At 49.8% G+C, this 24230-nt stretch overlaps 2 protein-coding genes across 8 annotated transcripts in view; both read right to left on the reverse strand.

Annotated features, from left to right (window-relative positions):
• Positions 1–11913, reverse strand: part of MCF2L (MCF.2 cell line derived transforming sequence like) — a 168298-nt gene extending 156385 nt beyond the window's left edge. Inside the window, exons 1-2 of one of the 4 annotated variants that reach the window (XM_081128679.1) lie at positions 11788–11913; positions 4774–4940 (exon numbers count right to left, since the gene is read on the reverse strand). In XM_081128679.1, the coding sequence (XP_080984805.1) occupies positions 4774–4936 (163 nt within the window). In that variant the 5' untranslated portion in view covers positions 4937–4940; positions 11788–11913. Of the gene's footprint in view, positions 1–4773; positions 4941–6208; positions 6242–11787 lie in introns of those variants that run through there. The other 3 variants (XM_081128671.1, XM_081128683.1, XM_081128674.1) reach the window with 3 other exon arrangements.
• Positions 11914–16835: 4922 nt separating this feature from the next.
• The window catches only part of ATP11A (ATPase phospholipid transporting 11A), a 136838-nt gene continuing 129443 nt past the window's right edge, over positions 16836–24230 (reverse strand). Inside the window, exons 29-30 of one of the 4 annotated variants that reach the window (XM_081127311.1) lie at positions 22382–22485; positions 16851–21270 (exon numbers count right to left, since the gene is read on the reverse strand). In XM_081127311.1, coding sequence (XP_080983437.1) covers positions 22393–22485 — 93 coding nt within the window. In that variant the 3' untranslated portion in view covers positions 16851–21270; positions 22382–22392. Of the gene's footprint in view, positions 21271–22260; positions 22486–24230 lie in introns of those variants that run through there. The other 3 variants (XM_081127309.1, XM_081127312.1, XM_081127310.1) reach the window with 3 other exon arrangements.

Here is a 24230-nt window from a genome sequence, read left to right on the forward strand (position 1 = left end):
TTAGGAGAAGAATGCCATTGGTGCTTCTAGCATTGACTAGTAACACTGCAGTCATTTGTAAATTCATGTGTGGTGAACATGTAGTCTAAAGAATCAGAACTCCTGCTGGCTTCCTGAATAATATAAAAAGTCTAAGTGAAAAAGACTGAGGGATCAGGGAAGGTTAAAAAGGGGAAGTTAATCATTTATACCAGGGGTGGGGAACGTCAGGCCCATGGGCCGTATACAGCCCATGAAATCATTTGGTCTGGCCCTGCCAAGGCAACTGCAGGCAGGACTCGAAATTCAATAAATCTAGGAGCTTTCGTTGTAGCTAATTTTAAGTCGATAATTTTGTATGGCCCGCGAATGATATTATAAATATCCAAAAGGCCTTGGCAGAAAAAATGTTTCCCACCTCTGATTATACCAACACTGAAAACTTTGTTTCCACAAACAACGTATTCTTCTTTTGAGAATGTCCTGTTTGGGACTCATAAAACCACGAAGAAAAAATCGACCAAGCACAGCCCCTCAGTGCTGTTCTCAGGCGGTTCTGCCTTTCCCATGCCGTGTGCTGTTGGAACTGCCACTTCCCAAGACAGCTTTGCAATACTAGATGGCATACAAGGAAAAAACAGTGACTCCCCTGAGAAAATGACATGAGCTTTGGAAGACAAGGAACCAGGAAACCGAAAGTGCAACCTCTATTAGACTGTGCACAGCTTGACCTCCCAAAAAGGCTGCAATCACTGCGATTCAGTCACTCTTCATTAAGCTGTGATTACAATCCATGCCAGAAACACTAGAGATAATCAAAGAGCCAATTTCCTCCCAAGCATGTTTCCTGTGGTCATTTTTGCTTTTCCCAAAATACGTTTTCAGCCCAAGCTGCTTCCCCTTTTTAAGAATCTCTCATAACATGACTGCTGTCACCACATAGGTTTCAAATCCCCCTCTTCCTGCAGCTCTTCCCGACTCCCCAGCCTTCTCCAGGTGGACATGCCCACACCTCCGGCACCCCTCCCAGGATTCTGTACAATCTCACATCACAAATGCACTAAGGCATTTAACTCAGTCACATGAAGTTACCAATATTCGAAGGCTTTTGACTTGTACAATGGCAGCTTCGTGATTCAACCTACTATTTCAGATGGTATTCATTTACTTTAAGTCCAAGTCAAGGACTGCATTTTATTTGTGGGTTGCGCCCACCACAAAGCTGTGTCCAGTACCATTCAAGATACTCAAGAGGTTTGTTGGAAAAACAAATGGTTGGCATCATTAAAGATACTCTTAACTGATTAGAATACACAAAACTTTTTAAACAGTAAACATGCATAACAATGGCATTCTAAAAATAGAAGAGCCCACCTGTGCCACCTGACAGACTGGCACAGCCCTGGCATTAGTTCTGCCCCTCAGTTCTGCTGGGACAAGGAAACTGCTCATCATTATAAATACATCTTCTTGATCTTTCACATTCAAGTCTTAAGATGAACAAAATGTTCCCAGACAAATGCTTCCTTGCCTGACTCGTAGCTTGTTTGGTGAGGTTTCTCCAACTGACACTGGAGGAACAGGAAGGCAAGCCAAAACTTTGCAGCATGGGACTGCGGTTACCACAAACATCAGGTCACCTACCCTGTCCGATGGGAGATGCAGGAGTGTGTGGAGCCAGGGGCAGCCTGGAGCAACCCCATCCTTCACCCTTGCTAAAGCAAGAACAGCAGTGGATGCTCACAGATCTGACGTTTACATACAAAAGCACCAAATGGAACCCGGAGAGCAAGAATTCTGGACAGTCAGGCAAGCTTTAAATCTCACCTTACTGAAATGCACTGTGTGTGCACGCAAGCCCATGTGTGCATATGAGCACGTGTGTGTGTAGCTCTATAAGGGCTCTGCAGGTTAGGGGAGAAAGAAGAAATCACCAGACAATGATACTACTCAGAGTTGAGACATACTGGGACACAGCTCTGACCATCACTGTCCTGAGTGCTTATACTCACGGGATCCTAACAGCAGCCCACTGGCAGGTGCCACCGTTATCTACATGGTGGAGAGGCTGCACGACTCGCCCACATTCGTGGGGCTGGAGAGTGACAAAGTGACAAACTGGAATTTAAACTTTGGTGTTCTGCTCTGAGCTGCATTTCTCATCACCACACAAGGATCTCATCCTGTTCAGCTAAATCAGGAAAACGATCAGGAATCGTTAAATCAGGAAACGATTTAGGCAGTCAGGTCGGTGACAGAGCTTTTTAATTTCTACCACAGGTCAGCTCCATCCCAGCCCTCAAACCTGATACAGAGCAGGTTCACTAGGGCCTGGGAAGGCCAACCACTGCCAGGTTCCAAGTGGTTACGGACAGTTAATGTGCAGCCATGCTGAGAACTGAAAGACTAGATCACTTTCCAGCCATAAAAGCTAATGATAAATAGGGAGTTGCGCCCTTAAATCGTCCAATTGCTTAGGGAGGAAGTGTGCCTCTTTTCTAAGTCCTTTGCACAGAGCAGAAGTAGCAGGTTTGGGGCAGCATTTTCCCAGGGGCCCTCTCCTCCCTTTGCTCTCCCAAGAAGTGACCATCTCACTACTCACTTTGTTCCTCGCATGGATGCATATCAGAGACCCGGAACCGTACCTGGGTAGTAAACGAGAAAACTTATTGAAAAGACAAGGCGCTCCCATCATGGGGAGATGAACTTAGAGGTTTAGGTTTCAGAGTCTCGTTTTCGAACTATCACTGACAAGGGAAATGACAAAAATCAAGTTTCTAAACCTACAAAACTAAACACAGATGCTGGTGGGGCAACCACACTGGAATTCAACCACCCAGCCAGCCAAGTTCAAATAGCCAACCATGTTTACAAGTGCAAGGGTCCATCAGCAGAATTGTGGTTCAGAACCTCTGGGTCGGGGGCATTTACAAGATACCGGACAGGAGCAGACATGCAAATGCCAGGCATCCAAAGATGGCACAGCTATGACGCTTAGCCATGGACACAACATAACAGGATGGAAACCCTGGAGACAGCCCTCAGCGGGTGGCCAGGGGACTGCAGCACAGTCTCAGAACGATGACACCTCTGTCCAACAAGCCCAACAGTGAAGGCTGATTACAGCGAATGTCAGCTTAGGGCAAGGCCGAGGAAGCTCCAGATTTAGAGTGCAAGGAGCGTTATCAACATGCCCAGATGAGCCTCTAGCTGTTGGCTTTACTTATTTATTTATTTATTTTTTAATTTATTTATTATTTTTTTAAACATATCTTTATGGATTTCAAAGAGAGGAAAGGAGGGGGAGAGAGATAGAAACATCAATGATGAGAGAGTCATTGATCGGCTACAGCCCACAACCCGGGCATGTGCCCCGACCGGGAACCAAACCCCGATCTCCTGGATCCTAGGTCGACGCTCAACCGCTGAACCACACCCGGCCGGGCTCTAGCTGTTGGCTTTAGAAGCCTGCCTAGTTCTGGTCCAACTCCAGGTGACAGTGCGGTACCAGGCTAGCACACTCACCACCAGATTCATGCCTTCCCTGGGGTAGTCAGTGACGGTGCTTGCCTTGTCTAATGAAAGTGCTACTTTGGAATCAGTTTGGGGAAGAAATGGCAACAAATAATTAAATGCAGGCAAAACTAAAACTGGGGAGCCAGCCACTTCCTTTCATTAAGAAATGCATGAGAGCTCTCAGATTAGCCAGTAATAGGGAGAAAAGCATCCCCAGGCTGGGATTAAGAGGTCAGACTGAGCTTTGAGGAGTACGGGTCCTCCCACTATGGTGTGTGCTGCTCATTCTGTCTTCTGGGCATGGGTCACTGATTTGGTGACCGATAAAAGCTTCAGCACTGTCTCAACATGACAACACAACAAATTTAAACAAAAGCACTTGTGTTTTTGGAAACTGAAGCAAAGGCTGGGAATAGTTACCTTCAGGTGCACTGTGCTTTGTTTAAAACCCAAATAGACATTTCTCATGATCTCTCACCAGAGCCAACCTCATTTTATTTTATTTATTTATTTTTGTTAATCCTCACCTGAGGATATTTTTTTCCATTGATTTTTTTTTTTTTTAAGAGATTGGAAGGGAGTGAGGGAGGGGCAGAGAGAGCAAGAGAGAAACATTGATGTGAGGGAGATACATTGATCACTTGCCTCCTGCACGCACCTCTACCAGGGCTGGGGATCGAACCTGTAACCCAGGTACATGCCCTTGACCGGGAATCTAACCTGTGACCCTCTGGTGCGTGGGCAGACACTCTAATCACTGAGCCACACCAGCCAAGGCCCAACCTCATTTTAAAATGTTAACTTAAATAACCACCAGAAAGGCAAATGAACAAACATCTTTATTTTTTTAATCTTTTTTTTTTTTTTTATATCTTTATTGATTTCAGAGAGAGGAAAGGAGAGGGAGAGAGAGAGATAGAAACATCAATGATGAGAGAGTCATTGATCTGCTGCAGCCCGCAACCCGGGCATGTGCCCTGACAGGGAACTGAACCCCGATCTCCTGGATCCTAGGCCGATGCTCAACCACTGAGCCACGCCCGGCCGGGCTGAACAAACATCTTTAGACGGCCTCACCTAGGTGTGTCAGGTAACAGCTGCCTGGACTCAGTATGCTCGCCCCCAGCATAAGACCAGTGAAACCACGTGTAAACTGCTCTCCCAGATCTAAAACCCATCAGTCTCCTACAAAGAACAGAATAGCTAAGAACAAGATTTTTGGGTCCAATGAGTAGAAAGAGCCTCAGAATCAAAATAAAGTTTAAAACCGGCCTCTACCTGTAGCTGTCCCGTCTAGTTGATCTTGAACAAGCCTGATGACGTCAGATACATCAATCTGATGATCACTTTCTTCCGTTTGGGCTTCATTGGACCCTCGTGGGGAAGAGCAACCCTTGCTTCCAGTTTTCTTGCACAAGATAAATCTCCAACAGTCAAACATCAGTCTGTAGTGTGGAAAACAGATTTTAAAAGGCAAATGAGGTCACACTGCTGATATACATCAGTTATTTTTTTAACAAATCCCAAATAACTAGATATAGACTTTAACAACGTTTATTCTGAAATGGATATACTGTATTTAAAATTAAATTCATTCTTTCCCTGGCTGGTGTGGCTCAGTTAGTTGAGCATTACTCCATGCACGGAGAAGTCTCTGGTTCAACTCCCAGTCAGGGTGCATGCCCAAGTTGCAGGCTTGATCCCCAGTAGGGGGTTTACAGGAGACAGCTGATCGATGTTTCTCTCCCTCTCCCTTCTTCTCTCTCTAAAATCAATAAAAAACAATTTTTAAAAAATTAAATTCATTCTTCTCCAAGAAATATCTACTGTATCAATGTTCAGTTAGCCAAGCAACCTTCTTTTATAATACTGAAGTGAAATAAAGGGTTGCATAAGCAAAAATATTTACTTCTGCTGCTTAAGAGAAAGCAAAACCTAGATTTTTCCCCTTGACATTTAGACTCTTATTTCAAGGTTCTCCTGGTTTCAATGTCACAGTCTACCTCACTGAACTGGCAAACTTTCAAAACCATGCTGATGGCTTATTCAGATTACTTAAGAACATTTTAAATTCTCTAAATAAAGAATGCCTCAGAGTTCCAGAACAAACACTAAAATCTTACTCCTCCAGTGAAAATTTGGCAAAGACACTTCAGTCACGTTTTTTGGAAGCAATCTTGAATTTAAAGAGATAACTGGTAACTATATCTCAAAAAGAAGCCATCTGAAATCATTTGCTGGGCAAACAATTCACTTTCATTAGGTAATTACTAACTACACGTCTTTATAGTCTTTCAGCATATTTATGGTTCATTATTATTTCTTCCTATTGGCTTCATACCTGGCAGGGTCCCTTCTTTAAGAATAAAGGTGTAAATAATTTGACTTGGGGTAAATTTGACTTGGGGCTCCACAAGCAATCTCATCTTTCCATTTTACTGCTTACATTCTGCTTTATTCTTTTCAGGGTTGCCTTCGTCCCTGCCTCAAGTGGCATCCCACTGGGAAACCCTTACTGCCCCTTCAAGGAGAACACTGACAGATTAGAAACAACGGCCTGCCCAGGGCCACTGTTCTGCATCTTCCCCTTTCATTCCCATCAGTGGAGGACCACTCTGCTGTCTGGGGACAGACCCTGGCCAACTCCTTCCCTCAATGTTCTCCCAGATCCCTGGCCACAGTGAGGTTGAAGGTCTGGCCACCTTTTGGATACCTGGGCAGCTCCATAAACTCCTCTAATGCTGGCTGGCCCTAGGGAGGGGATTCCAATATGCCGTCTTCGTGAGAGCTGTGTCTCTGAGTCTCAATGGTCATTCCAGAGAGGAAGAGTCGCACAGGACTGGGGGTCACACAGTTCAGATCCCAAACCCTTTGGTGTCACCAACTCCATACTTGTACCTAACGAGAAGATACCACATTTCTCCCATGCCCTCCTCTTCCTGCCCAAACACACAATTCCCCTGGGCTCCACTGCCTGTCCTACAGGGTACACCCATCCCTTTGTTTTTATGAATACTGTTGTTGGTCAATAACTTGTTTGTTATCCATATGCATCTTTCCTGTCCCTTTTCCAGGAATGTCTTCCAGATTCCTATAACCTTCATACTTAAAGTCCTTCGAACATCATCACCAGGAACCTTCACAGTGAAAATCAGAGAACATGAGCCATATGCCACACCCACTCTCCTCTGCACACCTCAGCCTTTGTCACCTGTCCTTGGGTCTTGCTTCAGATTTCAAAGAAAATCAGACCGTGCCTGGTGCTCCAGGAAGGGCACAGACTGTCAAGCACAGCCAGACCAGGGTCTTAAGGCTTCCGACTGCTTAAATCTAGTTTTGACATTAAAAAAGGGGAAGGTTTCCCCGATAAAAAGCAAAACAGAGACTCCTGTTCTGTCCTTTGCCTCTACACTCTACCGGAAGAATTCCACACACGAGCAGGCTGATCGTGATCTTAAACCTCCAGAAGGGACCAAGAAAAGGCCCTGCTGTTCCCACCGGCCAGGATCTCCCCTGGAGTCCCAGGAGAGCTGTCCATTATCTGAGCCCTTCCACCAACCCAAGAAAGGTTCTTGCTGTTTCTGTCCTCTATTCAGCAAGATTTCACAAGTATCAGTATTCACTCGGCCTCAAGATATGATTGAGAAGATCCAAAGCTTGGTTTTAATTTAGTTTGTTCTGAAAAACAGAACAAACGTGCCCTTCACTTGACTTGACGATGAGGCCCCCCCTCCCCCGCTTGGACAGGACAAGGTCCAGGGCTGCCTCCCCTCCCTGACAGGTCAGCCCGGGGCACCTGAGACTGCTGGGTTTTGCTGAGGACAGCTGGTGCCAGGGGCCTGGGGAGGGTGGGGCTTCTGCCCAAGGCTCCCTCCTCCCACTAGGATTTTAATTTTTCAGCTGCTTTGGACAACGGCATCCCAAAAGTGAAGGATGTCATGGTCAAAACAACCCTGAAATACGCAGGCAGACACAGGGACAAGGGAGGGGTGTTTTCTCTGACAGTGGGTTTTCCACAGCTAGTGTAACCCTGGGGACACAGAGGACAAGTCCTGATGTCAGACCTACCTCGGCTGTCATTAATATCTGTTCACTTTAACAATCTCAAGACTGGCATAACCACAGAGCAGCAAACCATGTCTATGCCCTTTGGGGGTTCTGTTTCCCACTGAAAAAGCCCTGCTAAGCAGCTAGGACTGAGGTGAAATGACGGTAGGCCCAAGACTGGTCTTTGTCTCTCTCTAGAGCTCTAGGTGTCACGCACAGAGCACACACATGAGAACTCGGTCACAGGATAGGTGGGCCTTGGCCAAGCACAGTGGGAGATCCAAGCCAACTAGCTTCATCGGCTCTTCTATCTGCTCGGCCAACATTCCAGCTGAGGGTACAGTCATGGGGGCATTCCCCACTCTCAAGGAGCTCAGCGTCCTGGGAGAGCCGGTCTGTACATGGACCAGAGTTCCATGCAAACAAACATGCCGATATCTCGGCTCAGCGGCGCTACACTCACTGCGCAGTCACAGGGCCCCTGGGAGAGTTTGATGAAGGGAGGCCTGGGGGCCGTTGCAGCACAGTGCAGACTTGCACTAACAGGATAGTAATTGCATTAGTGTGAAAATCTGACTATATCTGCTCCAGCTGCTTCTCAATTGAAGCAGAAACACTAGAAAAATGCATTTAAAATAGAAATGTCCCAACCGGCTGCATTGCTGGCCCTCAGAACAACTGCATTATCAGTTATTAGTTGCCCATATTAAAAATATAGTCTTACCATTCACGATAAAGGAAGGCAGCCCTAGGAAAGGGAGAGCTGGAGGTGAGGGGGGAGGCCAGCATCCAGCTGCTTTCCCTGCGCATTACCCCTTACCTCATCATTTCCCCCTCCCACACTGCTTAATCTCCGCTTCCACTCCTCCATCCATCTCCATCTTCACCCCCACCCCTCTATCTATCTTTACCCCCTCACTCAGATCCTACCTCAAATGCCCGTTGTGTGTGGACAAGAGCAGGGCCTTTCCCGCAGGAGTCAGTCCTGTTCTGTATTCTTTCTCTAGCCCTTAATTCTGAGTAAGAAGCAGGCAAGGGAGAAGAGAGACACTGCGGAGATGTCAAATGCTTGCCAGCTGGTACTCTCATTGGCATCCGCATCACCACTTTCATATTAAATTTGTTCAGAGTTTTGTCTTTGTTTCAATTTAGTAATTTGAATAATATTCTTCACTTTCTCAAGAGATTGGGCTGAATGGGCCCCAACTTCGAGTTACAGCCAACAAACACATCACCTGACAAGTCCCAAAGGTCTCCTGCCTGGTGCAGGCTCTTCAGATGGACAGTTGGTCCCTCCATGCCACCTCCAGCTGGTAGGGATTGGCCCTTTGGACTTCCAAGAGCTACTGGGAGGTTCTGGGGAAGGGTTGGATTTCCTGTGGATTCTGGAGCTAACTAGGGCTGCCATGATGCTTGATGAGTCACACTCAGGATAGGCCTCTGACCACAAAGTCAAGATGTCCAGCACTTCAGATGTCGAAAAGTTTCACGGTAACCATGGAGTGTCTGGTATCCTATCATGGGCTGGAGTTCTGAAAGTTTTACTTGAGGAAGCCAGGAGGAAGCATGGTTGTGTGGCTGTCCCAAAGGGGAAAGTGCTACAGACAGGCTATGCCAGCACAAAGCCAGAGGACACTACAGGCATCTGGGCAGTTGTCGAGAGGGTGCTGACCTGGGCATCTTCCAGCCACCCCATGACGACTGTGCAGCGAAACTCTGCCCAGTTCCTTGCAGCCTTCTCTGTAATGCAGGCACTCATCCCAAAGCAGTTCTTTCTGCAGGTGTTACGGTGAAGACACTTCCACGCCCATCCTCTACTGCCCTTTTCAAGGGAGAAAAGTCACTGAGCATCACCAAGCCTGCTTCAGATGCGGGCTCCAGGCCCACCTAGGTCAGGGTCAGAGGGCTTGGTGGGCTCAGGAGCCTGCGTTCTAACAGGCCGCCTATGAGGCTGCATGGAGCTGCAGGCCTCTCTCCCTTGAAGATCGCTATGAAAATGAACCTACATGTCCTACGCACTCAGCCGAGAGTCTCCTTGTTCTGATGAGCTGACATAAAGGGTGAAATGGAGTGAATTTAAGAGAAAGAAGCTAAGCTTTACACAGAACATTACATTTCTCAAGTGATTGTTACTATTACTCTTCCAACTACTACATCTCCAGGAGCCTCTTACAATCATACCACACCGAATTGGGGGCCAGACGCTGTTAATCAGAAACATGCTGGAGGATATTACAGTATCCTCTAATGCAATGTCAGGATATCCCCCACCTTACAAAAGTTAACTAAATAACCTAGCGACAGAGACCTCTCCTTTTGGAGTGACTAATTTCAAGTCACCAAGATGCTGCTGCCTTTCCAACATAAATGTCCAGATTTTATTTAAAGTCTTCGATCTCAGAAAGGGAGTGTGTCAACTAGAAAGTTGATCTTAGGTCACCTAGTTATGACACAAATGCTATAAAGCCCAGCAGTGAAGCAGGGAGGGTGAAGGGTGGAGACTCAAAATCCAAAGATGGGATTTCACACAGAGGTGGTCTCCCTGCACTGCACTCTGCAGACCCAGTCACCTTTATATGTTATTGTCCCCTTCCTAAATGTTCTTGCAGGTCTCTTGTAGGAAAACCTTACCTCTATTACTGTTTAAAAAAAGAGTCACTCCAGAAATTAGGGGTATATAACACAAAGAGGGTTATAACTAAGCTTCTGGTCCCCAAGCCCACCTTCTTAGCTGCAAGCCCCTTATACAGTACTTAACAGCAGCCTTGCACACAAATCACCTGTTTTCACAATTCTGTGAGGCAGCCAAGATAGGTGTCACCCTCATTTCATATAAAGCAAAACTGAGGTTCACAGAGGCATTGGTGTTCTTGACCATCACTGCACCCAGGAGTGTTAGCCCAGACTGTGAAGTCAGGAGTTGGGAGGGAGCTGCAGCCCAAAGGCATGGGAGCTGAAAAGCTACGGGGGTCCTAAAATAGAGCCGAAAATCCTCTCTTCTAATTGGTTCCATTTTACCAACTCATTCTCCTCTCCACCCACCCAGGACTGCAGGACAGAACTGTCCCCTCCCCCCATAGGTGTGAGGAGAGGGCAGTGGTCCCTTCCAGCAGCTGATGCTCTGAGGAGGCTGGGGCACAACTCAGAACTCAGGAAAATTTTGGTCTGAGAACTCAGGTCTCAAAACCAGCTTTGGGCCAGTGAGTCCATCGATTTGCATATTAGAAGACCCTCCAGTGTGAGGGCTCCTCAAAGGGCCCCCCCCCACACACACTTACCAGCCAAGGGGGGTCTCCTGCCTGCGGGGGAGTGGGCTGCAGACACTCTACCACCAGCAGCCCCTGGGGATGAACTTCTATTTTTGTGGCTCAGCCCTGCCACTTGGTGGCCACACATCCTGGGGCCTCCCACCGCCATCCCCTGCACATCCTGCCTCTGAGCTCATGGTCACCTTAACCCCTTCCCTGGCCAGGGCTCACACACAGTCTCTTAGGGGTAACATCAAGCCACCTGTCCCTGGATGGGGCCCTTTCCAGTAAAGTTAAGACTGCAGTTGCTCTAGAAAAAAGTCTCCTCCGGGTTCCTCTCCACCCCCCTCCCTCCTCCCCCATGGATCATATTTAAGTGTTTAGTGCTACAGGAGCCAAAAGAAACGAAGAGCAACAAAGGTGACTTTAAAAACATGTGGTAAGAACAGCCTAGGAGATGAATGAGAACACGACAGTCTCTTTTTTAAACTGCAGGAGTCTTATTTTCCTTACCCTTTTGAAAGGCAAAGCAGCTGGACTTCGGGCCAAGGTTCCTTTCCTAAGCTGGGCCCCGGGACCTGCCGGGAAGGGCGCTGGCCAGGCAACACCCATTCCACACTGCTCTGTCCCCACACTTGTCCCCAAAACTGATGCACCAGCAGGCACGAAGGAGGGAGGGTTTGGGGTGTGGCTCTAGGAGTTATGAGGGGATCTCAGGAGGAGAGGGCCCCCTTGGGTGACACCTGCCGGGGTGTGAGAGGATCCCCGGCCCATGACCATGGAGAGGGGCATCTGTGCAAGTGCAGCCCGCGCCCGGGGGAAGCCCTGGGGAGGCACCCTCGATCCGAGTTCCCTGGCAGGGACCCCCCGACCTCCCAGAGGCCCAGCGCGCGCGGGGCGGCGGGGGTCAGGGGGAATGGTCCGAGTCCGTCCAGACCACAGCTCCTCTGCCTCCCGAACGCTCTGCCGGTTCCACCTCCTCCCGCCCCCCGCACACCTGGTCCAGCCCTAGGACGGTCCCCCCGCGGTCCTCGGTTCTGCGTCCTCCACGCCCGCAGGTGCTCACAGGTGCCCACAGGTGCTCACAGGTGCCAGCGCGCTCACGCCACAGCTTCCTCGGGCCGCTGGACAGGGGAGGGGGGAGGGGGGAGGGGAAGGGGGAGGAGAGCGGGAGGGGGAGGAGAAAAGGGCTGAGGGAAAAGTGGGAATGCGGGCGGGGGTGGAGGAGGGGCGGGAGAGGGAAGGGGCGAGGGGCCGGAGAAAAGAGGGGCGGGTGGGCGCTGGAGGGGGGGCGGAGGGGAGAGGCGGCGGGAAGGTGGGCGGCGGGAACGGGGTAGAGGGCGCCGGGGGAGCAGGGAGGAGGGGAAGGAGGAAAGGGAGGAGTCGGGGGCAGCGCGGAGGCTGAGGGGTGGAGACCTCGGGGCGGGGTGGGGTGGAGGGGAGGGGAAGGGGAGGGGAGAAGGGGTTGAGGTTTGGGAGTGGGGCAGGAGAGGCGGGGGTGGGACGGGGTGAAGGGCAGGAGGGGGAGGAGTCTGGGAGGGGCGGGGGCCCGAGGAGTGGAGCCCGGGGACCTGGGGGGAGGGGCGGCCTCCAGCGGGGCCCCCCCCTCCGCGCGCCGCGTGGTTGGGGCCCGCACCGGTCAGCGGAGAGCCACAGGGCCGGCCTCGCGCCAGGGGCGGGGCCCCTGCCTCTACGCCTGGGGTCACTCGGGCCCCGGACCCAGACCGCGCGACCCGAGGGGCATGGGCTGGACCTGGGGGTTCTGCTCGGGATCCTCCCAGGCCCCGACGCCGCGCCCCGGGGCTCACCTGCAAAACGGGGGTGCCACCCGCTCCCTCTAGGGGCCGGGCCGGAGTCGGCCAGAAGGAGATTGTGAATCCTCCCTGAAGCCCGGGTCCCACGCCGGTCCCGCAGCTGACCTCACTCCCCTCCGCTCGCGCTTCCCTGCGGGAGGAGCCTGCGCTTCGCGCTCACGGGTGTCGGGGCCGGGCCCCCTGGCGGGCTGTCCTCGGGGTGCGAGGAGGCTCCGCCTGGACGGGGCAGATGGCACTACGCGGAGGTCAAACACCGGGAAATCGGGGCTTCTCTGTCTCCCAGCACTAGGGCTGCCCATATTCCAGTCCTAGGGCGCTTGAGGGGGGCAGGAGCTCACCGCACCCCTCGATGTTTATGCAAAAGAGCGTCGCCGAGAGAAGCGCGCCGGGCCTCCCGCCGCGGAGCCGGCTGCTTGGGGACCTAACCTCGGAGCACGTTTGCAAGAAAAGGGAAAAAGGCCCTGCCTTTTAATTCTTCTGCCTCCCAAGGTTCCGGGGACACAGAAGTTCTTAATTAGAACTAAAAAAAAAAAAAAAAAGTGGTATAGAAAGACTAAAACATCCTACATGTTGATCTAGACATAAACTTTAATTGGGACTTTAGAATGTCCCAATTTAGTGGGTAAAAGTGGGCAGCCCGTTTGAATGAAACAAGCGGAGTTCTGCGGAGAGGGAAATAAATACCAACCAAGCGGCAATTCTCAAGCTCTGGACGCACGGCGGGGAAGAGTCGCGGCGCGGCTGAGCCCGGCGCAGGGGCTCGCGGACCCCGCCCGGAGGGGGAGAGCCTGGCCCCGCCCCGCGGGACCCGCCGCACGGCGTCGCCCGGAGGCCGTGGAGCGCGAGGGTGCGCCGCCCGCGCCCGGCGCGCGCCCGGGGCGGCCCTGCAGGGCCCGCGCTCTCCCCGCCTAGGACGCTGCGCTCCAGGTACCAGCTCCCTGTGGAGGTCCTGGGGCAGGCGCTGGGCGCCCAGGAGAACAGGGGCTCCTACGCGAACAGAGCCGGCCGGATTCACCGAGGAAGGGGGCAGGCTGACAGGAGAAAGTCTGGGGCGACGGGAGGGGGCAGGGAATTAAACGGAAGGGGCACTCCCTCAGCGCGTTTCCCTCACAGAATGAGCCCAGGAGACAGGAGGGGCTCCTTACTGGAAATGCCCCCGAAGTCCTGTGAGAAGAAGGTCCGAGTGGCCCAGCCTGGTGTCCCTTACCTGTTGTTTTTAAGTCCAACACCCCATTTCCCAGGAAAGCATCAGAGACCCTCCGGGAACGGATTCTCTCCGACAAGCTGTTACTTACCGTTGAAGTGAGCGATAAAAGCCCAAAGGGGGGCGGCCGAGGAGGAGCCTCTGCAGGACGTGCGGGCCGAGCGCGCCGCGGGTGCGGAAAACGAGGGGAAACGGCCGGTGACCCGAGCCCGCCCGCCCGGCCGGCCGGGAGAATGCGTGCCGGCGCGGGCTCAAACCCCTCGGGCGGCAGGGCATGGGCTGCAGGCTGCCGCCAGCTCCCGAGTAATCATGGTGCACGCCCTGCACACCCGCACGGAGAACCAGCGAGCCGCCAACCCAGCCGCCTCACCTTCTCCGTGAGCGCTTCCCGCTCTGGAACACGGGCACCAACAGTGAAAATACAGAGGACAAAACCCGACGATTTCTGTGCTGTCCAGAAAATCTTAGGGCTAATTCTAACGTTGAGGTAATTCTAGAGGAAATGAATTCCTCCAACAACAAAAGCCCAGCGCCACTTATCACGGCCCGAGCAGTGCCCTGCTGATGTCCGGCTTGTTATGGCCAGATGAGTCCTTTGTGACTCTCGGTGGCTTTCACAGCTACCGAGGCCCCAGTGAGCCACACGGAAATTACCATCACAAAGGGGTGCTAGGAAGTGCACCGGAGGATCCGAAACCGAAGGGATAATTCAGCAGGGGTATCTGTGCTTGTAGGGAAGAGATCCGGCCATCATTCCACCTTCAGAGCACAGGGCGGGAGACTTGGCCCATGCATGTTCTGAGCTCTGTCCTGAGAAGTGGGGATTTCCAGTTCGCCTGCTGCAGACTCCACATCAGAGACCTAGGGCAATCATGTTGAGTTCAGCAGCATCTGGAAGGTTGTGAGAATGGGCATCTGTGGTCCCTTATGGCTGGAGTCCTACTTGGTCATTGTGCCCAGTTAGTTGAGAAAGGTTCGTCTGCTTTCCAGATTTCCCCCAATTTCTCTGACTTAGTGTTTGAAACGTTACCATTTGAGATTCAATTCTTTGTGAAAGTACTGTTCTCGAAAGAAGTCCAGAGTAAAAGAACACCTTAGCTGGTAAACGCTTACTGTTCTCCATGTGAGATGAAGGAAAAAGGTGACAGGACACCCTTTCCCCCTTCGGAAAACCTAGGGCCCCTCCTTGTGTCTCGGAATCTGCCCCGCCATGCTGGGTCCAGGGAGGAGAGGGAACACGCTGGGACACACTGGAAGCAAGGTAAGGGCTGGTTGTTGGGAGTGCTGAGGGGCTCTGAGGGGCCATCCTTTGGTGGTGGGTGGGGCTACCCCATCCCTAGGGCTTCAGAGAACCAGTCTGGAAAGGGAAGGGGGGAAGGAAAGCGTTCTTCTGTCCCTACATCAGCAGCAGCCCTGGCTTGACCCTGACAGCAGCTACCCCTCCCTCCCTTGCTCCCGCTGAAGGACAGAAGGCAAGGGATTTGGGTTTAATTACTGCTCTGCTAGCCAGCTCCTGCCACATGGCTCCTCCCAGCTGGTGCCTCAGCCCCACAATGGGGGGGCTCCTACAAGTCTACTTCTGAAAGCAAATGGCCCCCAAAATGCTGGCTCAGCAGCACAGGTGGAGTGGGCCCAGAGCCCTCCAGGCAGGGGATTTGTTCAGGCAGCAACATGGTGCCAGGCCCCGAGCTGGGCACGGGGCAATGTACAAAGGTGAGCATTTTCCCGAGGAAGTTAATGTGATTGGTAGCCCCCTAGTGCAAGAAACGAATTGGGGAATTATATGATCCAGTATTTCTCCATGAAAGAGGAAGCTTAATCATGTATGGGTGTTGAGCAAGCTGGGATATGGCCCTGTGAAATAAATGGTTATGTGTTCCCGTGCATGCAGGTGGATGGCATTGGCTGTTTACACCTGTGGAGCCTCATGCCGACGTGCAATCTTTTATTCAAGTCACCTGAGGCAGGTGTGAACAGTGGACAGTAAACAACAGCTAGCAGCACTGGGCCCTGGATTCACCTGTGGCATTTACATCTTGTTGCGGCCCTAGCATTTTGTAATTGTGTTGGCTCCTGGGATTTGGTCTGGTACAGTGAAGGTCACCCATTCAGTGTGTGTTACTCAGTGCTGTGTGCTTGCTTGGTGGCATTCCAGTGCTGGGAAAACAGTCCCAAGTTTAGAATTGCACACAGCAGAGCCCAGTCTCTCCCAGAGGTCTGAGCTGGTCCCCAAGGTGGTGACACACCTGCACTGAGCACAGTAAGCCTTCAAAGGGACATTGCCGGCCCAGGCCCAGAGAAGCTGTTTCAACATGACTCCACCCTTGTCACCCAAGCAAGTCAGAATCCCAGGAACCGGGACCTGGGATCAGGTTTTGTGAAGGGCCACGTGGTAGCAGGCAGTGGGTGGGGAGGCAGGTGGCCACCAGAAGAAGAGGGGTGCAGGACTAGGGGGAGGCGGAGATTGGGGGCTAAGCCACAGGCCCTCCAGAGCCAGGTGGGGGCGTTTCTGAGTGTTTAGGCAGTGCCCAGGATCCAACTGGGTGGGCAATGGTGGGCCCACAGAACTACCTTGATCTCTGTCCTAACAGAGGTGGATGTGACCAGCAGAGCCCAGGCCTGGAGTTTGGACAAGAGGAGAGGGAGGAAAATCTAATGGAAAGGGGCTTACACTTCAGGAATGTGGCTGATGGCATGGGTCTTAGGCATGCCAGTCAGGGAGGGGGCGTGGGGATGGGCAGGCCGTTAAGAAACTCAGTATTGTGTTTCCTGTTCTGTGTGGGCCCCTCAACCCACAGCTGGGCACTATGGTCTCAGTGAGTGCAGGGGGACCCCGGGCCAGCAGGGGCAAACGGGGCAGAAACCACCCCACTCCATTTTCAGGGAAGCTGTTTCCACAGTATGTTTTCCACTTTATTGGAAAAAGAAACACACTTTGAGTGTTTTCTTCTGTAGCTTCTGTTAGCAGAAATTTAAGTCTAACTTCTTGGATGTTTCTTTTATTTATAAAGGAACTAAACCAGACATTTTTTCTTCTTTATTGCAAGCAGATTCAAGTCTCCTGCTCTGAGGATCTGCAGAAAAGTTCAATATAATCAATATTAATTCATACTTTATCTACAGAAATAAAAGTTAAAAATAGCATACAAAATAAACTTTACAGAAGTGTAAGATTTGGTTTAATTTATAATTTAATTTTTCAAAGCAGGTTAATGAATTATTATCAATTAAACATGACCGTCTGGAGGCTGACTTATTATCTTAAACACACCTACTACAGTCAATAATGTAAAAATAAATTCCAGTATTTATGATGATGACAACTATAGGTTCCATTCCTGTTAAATACATTTTTGAAGATTCTCTTTTATTACATTACACAATCAATGGGACATTTTAAATGGCGATGCAGACACACATTATAATTTTAAGTCAGAGACAATATATGCATATTAAAATTCTGTATATTTTGATAAGGTAAAAAATAAAGCTATATAAACTGATCTTTAGATTTTTTTTCTGCAAAAGTAGAATCACACTTTAATAATACTTCCAACACGTCTTCATTAAAACTTTGTTTATAGACAATATCAGAATGATTCTCATCCTCATTGACATACCCTCTAGCTTAAAAAAAAAAAAATCACAAACAGAAATTTTTCCTGTTTTTAAAGTTACAAATGGGAAACTCCCAAAGGATATGTAGAACACAAGAAACTGCATACCAAGGTGTTCTACTGAGTTACCAAATAAATAATATTAAGATAAAGTAGAAGTGGTTGCTTTAGGTTATTACTAGTCAGTGCAAAACAGGTGAACTTAGTGGTTTTAAAGAAAAGGGCCAGAAAACTTCCTTTCGTTTGCACTGGATATTTGGTTGATGCCCAGCAATTTAAGAATAGTGATAACAGCAGGGGTGAGACATTTTTGTAGTTAAAGTTGCAAGATCTCGCCAGGCCAAACTATAATTCTATGAACCTGTTATTGCAGAAGCAGGTCGTTTTCAGCCTCCTTCCCTAGTCCAGGCACGGCCACCACCAGGTGTTACCTGGTCTGTGTTCCCCCTATTGAGCTGAATGCACAGGAGTGGGTTGATTTGGGCTCTCACAGGAATGGAGTTTTCTCCTACCTGACCTGTCTGTGGCAGAGGGCCAGCCCATGCTCCTGGAGGCATGTGAAGATGCTGCAACTGGGAGGGTCCAGATGCCACTTTCTGTCACTTGTTTTAAAGGCAAAGCTTTGGGGAGGTGTTAGTTGGGAGGGTGGGGGTTGGACTTCCTGAAAAGGAGGAGCTCAGGCCAGGGCTCTGCTGCTTGAGTCATCCAGCAGCACAGCTTCAAACCCTGGGGCTGCCCTGCAGAGCCTCCCATGACCCACCTGCATACTCCGGCATGGAGGCCCAAGGAGCCTTCTCTTCTGGAGGCTCCTCGCATGATCCCCTCAGGAAGGACGCGGGGATGCTTGGGGCCTAGGGAACGTGTATGTGTGTGTGGTTGTGTGTGTGCGTGAGGAACTGGCCCATATGCACAAGTGTGGCTGTGAGTGGATGTGGAGCTGAAAGTGGGAGAATGTGACGTGGTCGGAACCACTCATGCTTAATAGGTGACTGGCTGTGGGGATGGAGTGCGGGTTAGGAATCAGATATTCTGACCAACATGGGAAATTACGAGTTAATGAGCTATTAACATATGCAGTCATCAATGAGATTTTCAAAACTAAGAAAAATGCTTAAAGCTGACATTACTTGCTTTAAAGTTAGTTTAAGGCAAGTAAATACTAACTACTACTGTAAGGTGAAAAAAAATCACATTAATATCTGAATATCAGAGACATACCTGAAATGTCATTTCAGTGGGGTTCTTCTCTTCCTCCTATTTTTATCTCATGACCCTTATCTATTTCAAATTATCCCTTCATTTCCCAAACAATTTTTTTAAAAACACTTTTGAGTGTGTAAAGGTTTAGTGACTTTCATAATGAGACTTTTAATTATCAGAGGTAAGTGGTAACCATCTCAATACAGGTGGAAAGAAGATACTGAACCATCAAGTAAGGAGCTTCTGTTTTAAGGCTGAAGGATGGAAATTTAAAAAACAAACAAAAAGCAGATGAAATTGCAATGAACTGTGAAGAATAAGCACAGAAAAAGACCATACTCTAAATGCGCCCGTCACCTAATCGCTGCCACCAGGAACACCAAAAAACGAACAGGTGTAGAGAATAAAATCAAACCTGAAAATTCACAGTCACCAGATATTGAGACATTCAGCCAAAACTCTCACTGGAATTTAAAGTGGCCACAATTTCATCAACTTAAAAAATAAAAAGCTTTAAAAACATACTTTAAAAATTATATGTGGTATGTTAACAAATAAATGAATAAGAGATATAAACAGCTATGAAAATACTTCAGTGCAAAGGCAATTTTAAGATTTCTAAAAAAATACATTACAAAGAATTTGTTAACTAAACATACAGAGAATCTGTCCCCCCCCCCAGGTATTACATTTATACCCATATTAGGTTCTTAAAAACGGCTGTAAAAATGCACACACCATTGTTTGCAGGGTCTAGTGTGGACCAGAGTGGCCAAGGGCTGCCACCACACACAGAACATGGGGAGTGACAGGAGGACAGGACGGGACTGGAGGGTGTGGGAGGAGGACCCTCGGGGCGGAAATGGCGCCCTCCTCACTCTCTTACTCTACGCCAGACTTTCATGGCCTAGTCTTTGGTATGGTGTTTACACTTCACCTCAGTTTTACCCTAACTACTCTGTGTTCACTGTTCTTACTGTTAATTTATCCCCTACATCAAATAAATATTTTAGGTGACACATTGTACAATCAAACTATGAAATTTGAACTTCCAAAAACATCTAACATCAAGCATCTCGGAAGCAGACTCAGCGTTCACTTACCAATGTCCCCCAATTTCACAGCATGAAACCTGGCAGCAGACAAGGTCCCTGCTTTCAGTTTAGCTTCTGGGTGACGCTTTTCTAAAAAAGGCATCAGTTTTAACGTCTGAAGTTTGAGTCTCAACCTGAAATGTTTTCTTTATGGACCATTAAGGCTATTCTAGAAATAGAAACCCCAGTACAGGGAAGTGACGGGAGCTGAAACACAGCAGCCTCCCGATACTGTACCCACTGGACAGCGCGCTAAGACAAAGCAGAGATCGAACAGAAAACCCAGAGCAAGGCTTGGTCAGAGTCACCAGGGAGGTGGCAGCCTGGAATGGCGATATTGCTTTGTAGAACTCACAGGCCATCTCAGGGGCAGACCTGTGTTGGCCTGAAATAGGTTTTGGAAGATGACCACCACCCCTGGAGGCCACCTCTCCATGAGGACGTTGAAAGGGGGTCGGGGTCAACTATCACAGCCGATATCTGTCCAGGACACCCCAGACCACCACCCTTCCCCTAACCCCCACGAAATAAACATTCTCAACAACAGTAAACTGATCAGCTTCACCCTTGGGAGGTGAAGATAAGTATCTCAAAACTTGTACTGGGAAGGCTTAAGTGGACAGTGTCACGTATTCCTTCCACAGGAATACCCTTTTTTCCCCTCCTCAGAGGCAGCTAGGGGATGGGAAAGAGACATGGAAACAGTCAAAGATACTCCAAAACATACAGGGGTAACATCTCCTTCAGAGAAACAATCTTTGAATCAGACCCAACCCTAAAAATCAGCTTCAGCACGTGGAGGGTTCTGAACAAAAGCAACAGCACGGCCTGCGACTCTAACGGGAAATGGATGCACGATTATCTGAGTGTCTGTGCCCAAGCAGGAGTATCAGAGGGCTCTGGAGAAGGAAGTGCAGAGGCCGGATCCCGGGCCCACGGCAAGGCTGAGTCATATCTGTGCTTAAATGACGGCTGGAGGGCATGACTGCCTCCCGCTTAAAGCTGGACTGCCAATCTCCCAGCAGATGTCCTCCTCAGGTGATGCATGTGACGGAGATGACAGAGGGTGCAGACAGAGACCCTGACCTGGGATAGATGTACCGAGCCCTGTGCACGCCCTTCTTTTTAGCAGCCCAACTAAATGCACGAGGCCACTAGCCCTGCGAGAAACGACGACAGACTGCCAGCCTGCGCACGCACTCCAGAAAGGTCCCGTTGCCCCTTCCTCCTCCTTCGGGGGGCAGAGGAAAAGCACACGTGTGCACAGCGCACACACTCATGGTGCGGTTCTTAAAGGCTTGAACTGGTGATCTCTTCGCCACCTGCCTCCCCCAAGGGCCCATGGCAGCAGGGTCTCCAGCTGGGGTGGCAATGGCTGTTCGATACACTGACGATGGGAGGGAGGACCGAGCACTCCTTGCTCTCTGGGCACGTTAACGTCACCTGTTTGGAGCAGGAGCCTGGCCGCGGCGGCGTGGCCGAGGGGCTGGGGCTGTGCAGATAGACAAAACGGCTGACTTCAGAGTTGTCCTGACTCTGTGGGCACGTGCTCTGTCGGAGAACAGAGAAGACAAGAGTCAGGACCCTCCACAAGAATCCCATCAACAATGATCTGATGCAATTGCTGCCTGGTCAGGGGCTCCCACTGCAGGACGCCGGTCAGACGGTGTCCATCCCAGGTGAACCATGACACAAAGGCAGTGTGAGAACTTTGGTCGGGCAACAAACTCCCCTTCTTGGTCCCATTGTTGAGCAAAGACAATGCTCGTAAGTATGCAAAGGCCCCAGGGACTAACTTTGATCCCTTTAAGGTCAGAGTGCTAAGCCACCCCTCAGAGACGGGGGTCCACATCATACCGACCTGCCAGCTCGCCAGCTCCAGCCTACCCTTATCTCTACTTGCACAAACAGGGTCTGTACAGTTTCTCAACAGCCCAAGGGGACCCATGACACATCCTAGACATTGTTAAATTCAACAGGCCGGGCGGGAGGGAGGGGGAGCCATAGAGGAGAAATCTGTTTTAAAGGAACAACCATTCCAAGCATGCCTACTTTTGGATAGAGAAGGCGGGTGTTTGTCAAACCTGAGGAATCTAGCTCAGAAAGCTCTGTGAACATGGCTGCATTTCCTCTCCTTGTTTTCTGGGCACAGACATAGCTCCACATTCAGCTGACAGACAACAGTGTAGCCCCACCAGACATCTGCCTGGGCTGATGTTCAATAATCCATTTTTTATTTCCAAATACGGCCTTTCCCGATAGGCCTGTGAGGGGAAGCTGTTTTGACCACCAAGGATGAGGAATGAGATCTGTTCTGGCACACTGAGCACCCAGCACACCACGTAAGCGCGTGTGGAACCACGTTCACACAGCGTGTGTATGTACATGGAGGGGGATGTGCGCACATCCACATGTGTGCATATGCGTATGTGTGTACAACACTCAACCATATGTAGTCCAGCCACTCTCAGGCAGGTCACTTACCTGGGATAGAAATACACATGTGTGTGTACAAACTGTTTCCTTTTTTTTTTTTTTTTTAAAATGAACCTTTGTTATCAAAACGGCACAGCACAGCAAAACTTTGGAGGAAAAACAGACAGTTTGAATGGATCACAGCACACCCAGGAAGCCTGCCAGGCAGCATGGTGGACGCCGTTACCTATCCTTGGGCTAATCGCGCCTCGGCCCCGGCAAGACGTCCTTCAGAAGTGGCCTGTCCGTGCTCAGCGCGGCATCGACCGCTGTTTTGAGTTTCGAGCTCTTCTGCAAGGCGAGGAAAGACACTGAGATGGCTGCCACATGGGAAACCAAGAGAGCTCTCTGGGCCAGCTGAGAGCAAAATCCAGCCGTGCAGCTGGGACGTGAGGGCCAGTGCCAACAAGGGCCGCCAACCAGGCCCTTCTGAATGAAAAGGGCACATCGGATTCATGTGGAAGTCTGTGCAGAACTCGGGGCAGGATGGGCACAGGGCTCTCAGTGTGAGCACCTCCCAGGGGCTCTGCTTGGGGAAAGAGGTGGTCTTCCTGACAGGGCCCTTCACATGAAAAAGTCTGAGGGATGGAGCTGGTGCAGAGAGGACAGGCCAGGTGGGAGGGCAGAGCCTCAGCTGGGCCGCCTGCCTGGCCTGCTCCCAACACAGCAAAGGCCAGCCTCTGCTGAAAGCACAGGAAGTGCTTCCAGAACCCTGGAGCCAAAAATCCTGCCACTCTTACCTGAACGCTTCTTGAGTGCCATTTACTAGACAGCTGCCTCCACCCACCCCTCCCCAAAGAGCACCAAGGTTCCCTGAGGGCAGGAACTATGTGCCCGCCCATCCTTGTCCTTCTGTCTCTGTCATCCTGTCTGTCCCCATCCTGTGTCCCTCCATCTCTCCCTTTCCTTCTGATCCTCAGCCCTGTCTCTAGTCAACAGAAGAGTCCTGCCCAAGACTAGAATCCTGGAAGTTTAAGGTGCCACAGTGCTGCAGGTCAGCAGGGCCGGGCATCTGAACACTAAGATTTCTAGTCAAACCGTGTTAGTTTCTCAGTAATAGGAAGAAGGGATTTTAAAAGGTTAAGAACCACAAGGTCTGAATTGCAGAATGCCTTCTGGGGAGAAGAATGAGCTAAAAAGAGGTGGAGTTTTTGCCCTTTGAATTATATATAATTCAATTATATATAAAAATATAGGTAGATATAGATATATAAATACATATATAAAGCTATATATGTATACACACACACATATATATGTATATATATATGAAACCTGGTGCCTGTGATGTTTTACTTTTTAATAGAACAGATTAAAAGAAAAAAATCCCATCCATTTGAAGTACTATATAATCCATATAAGGACTAGTCCAATGTTTATTCCTCCAAAGTTTTGCAAAAGTCTGGGTGGTTTTACAGCAACACAAGCCTTCACCTTGTGTGCGCCAGTAGTGTGCTGGCTGCAGGAACTCTGTGTGAAGGTGTGGGTGTGGGGGTACCTGTGGGTCACGCCCTGTGTGGTCTCGACACCACAGAGCACTCAGTGACGACCTTCTCCAAGCAGCTAGAGTCTGGGTTTTGCGAAGGTTCAGAAGCAAATCAACTCCTAATAAACTGCATCAACAGTGAGAGCATTCATTTTTGGCCCAGAACTGGAATGATTGAATCAATTTCATCAAAATCTCCTGGGACTTACTAAAGTGTTCCCAATAATTCCATCCTAAACGTTTTCAAATATGTAAACAGTGACATGAAGTTATGTCATTAATTCCAACAAATTCTGATAGGACCAGATTAGAAAAATTTTGATTGCCAATAACTACTTGAACTGAAAAAAATGTACCATCTTGTTAGTTAAAAAATAGTGTTTAAAATGTATAGAAGACCTGGCTGGTATGGCTCAGTTGGCTGAGCATTGTCCAGTGCACCAAGAGGTCACCAATTCGATTCCCAGTCAGGGGACATGCGGGAGGCAGCCCACGGATGTTTCTTTCATCCATGTTTCTCTCTCTCTCTCTCTCTCTCTCTCCCTTCCTC

This window comes from Miniopterus schreibersii (genome assembly GCF_964146895.1).
Source record: "Miniopterus schreibersii genome assembly, chromosome: 2".
NCBI classification, from domain to species: domain Eukaryota; kingdom Metazoa; phylum Chordata; class Mammalia; order Chiroptera; family Miniopteridae; genus Miniopterus; species Miniopterus schreibersii.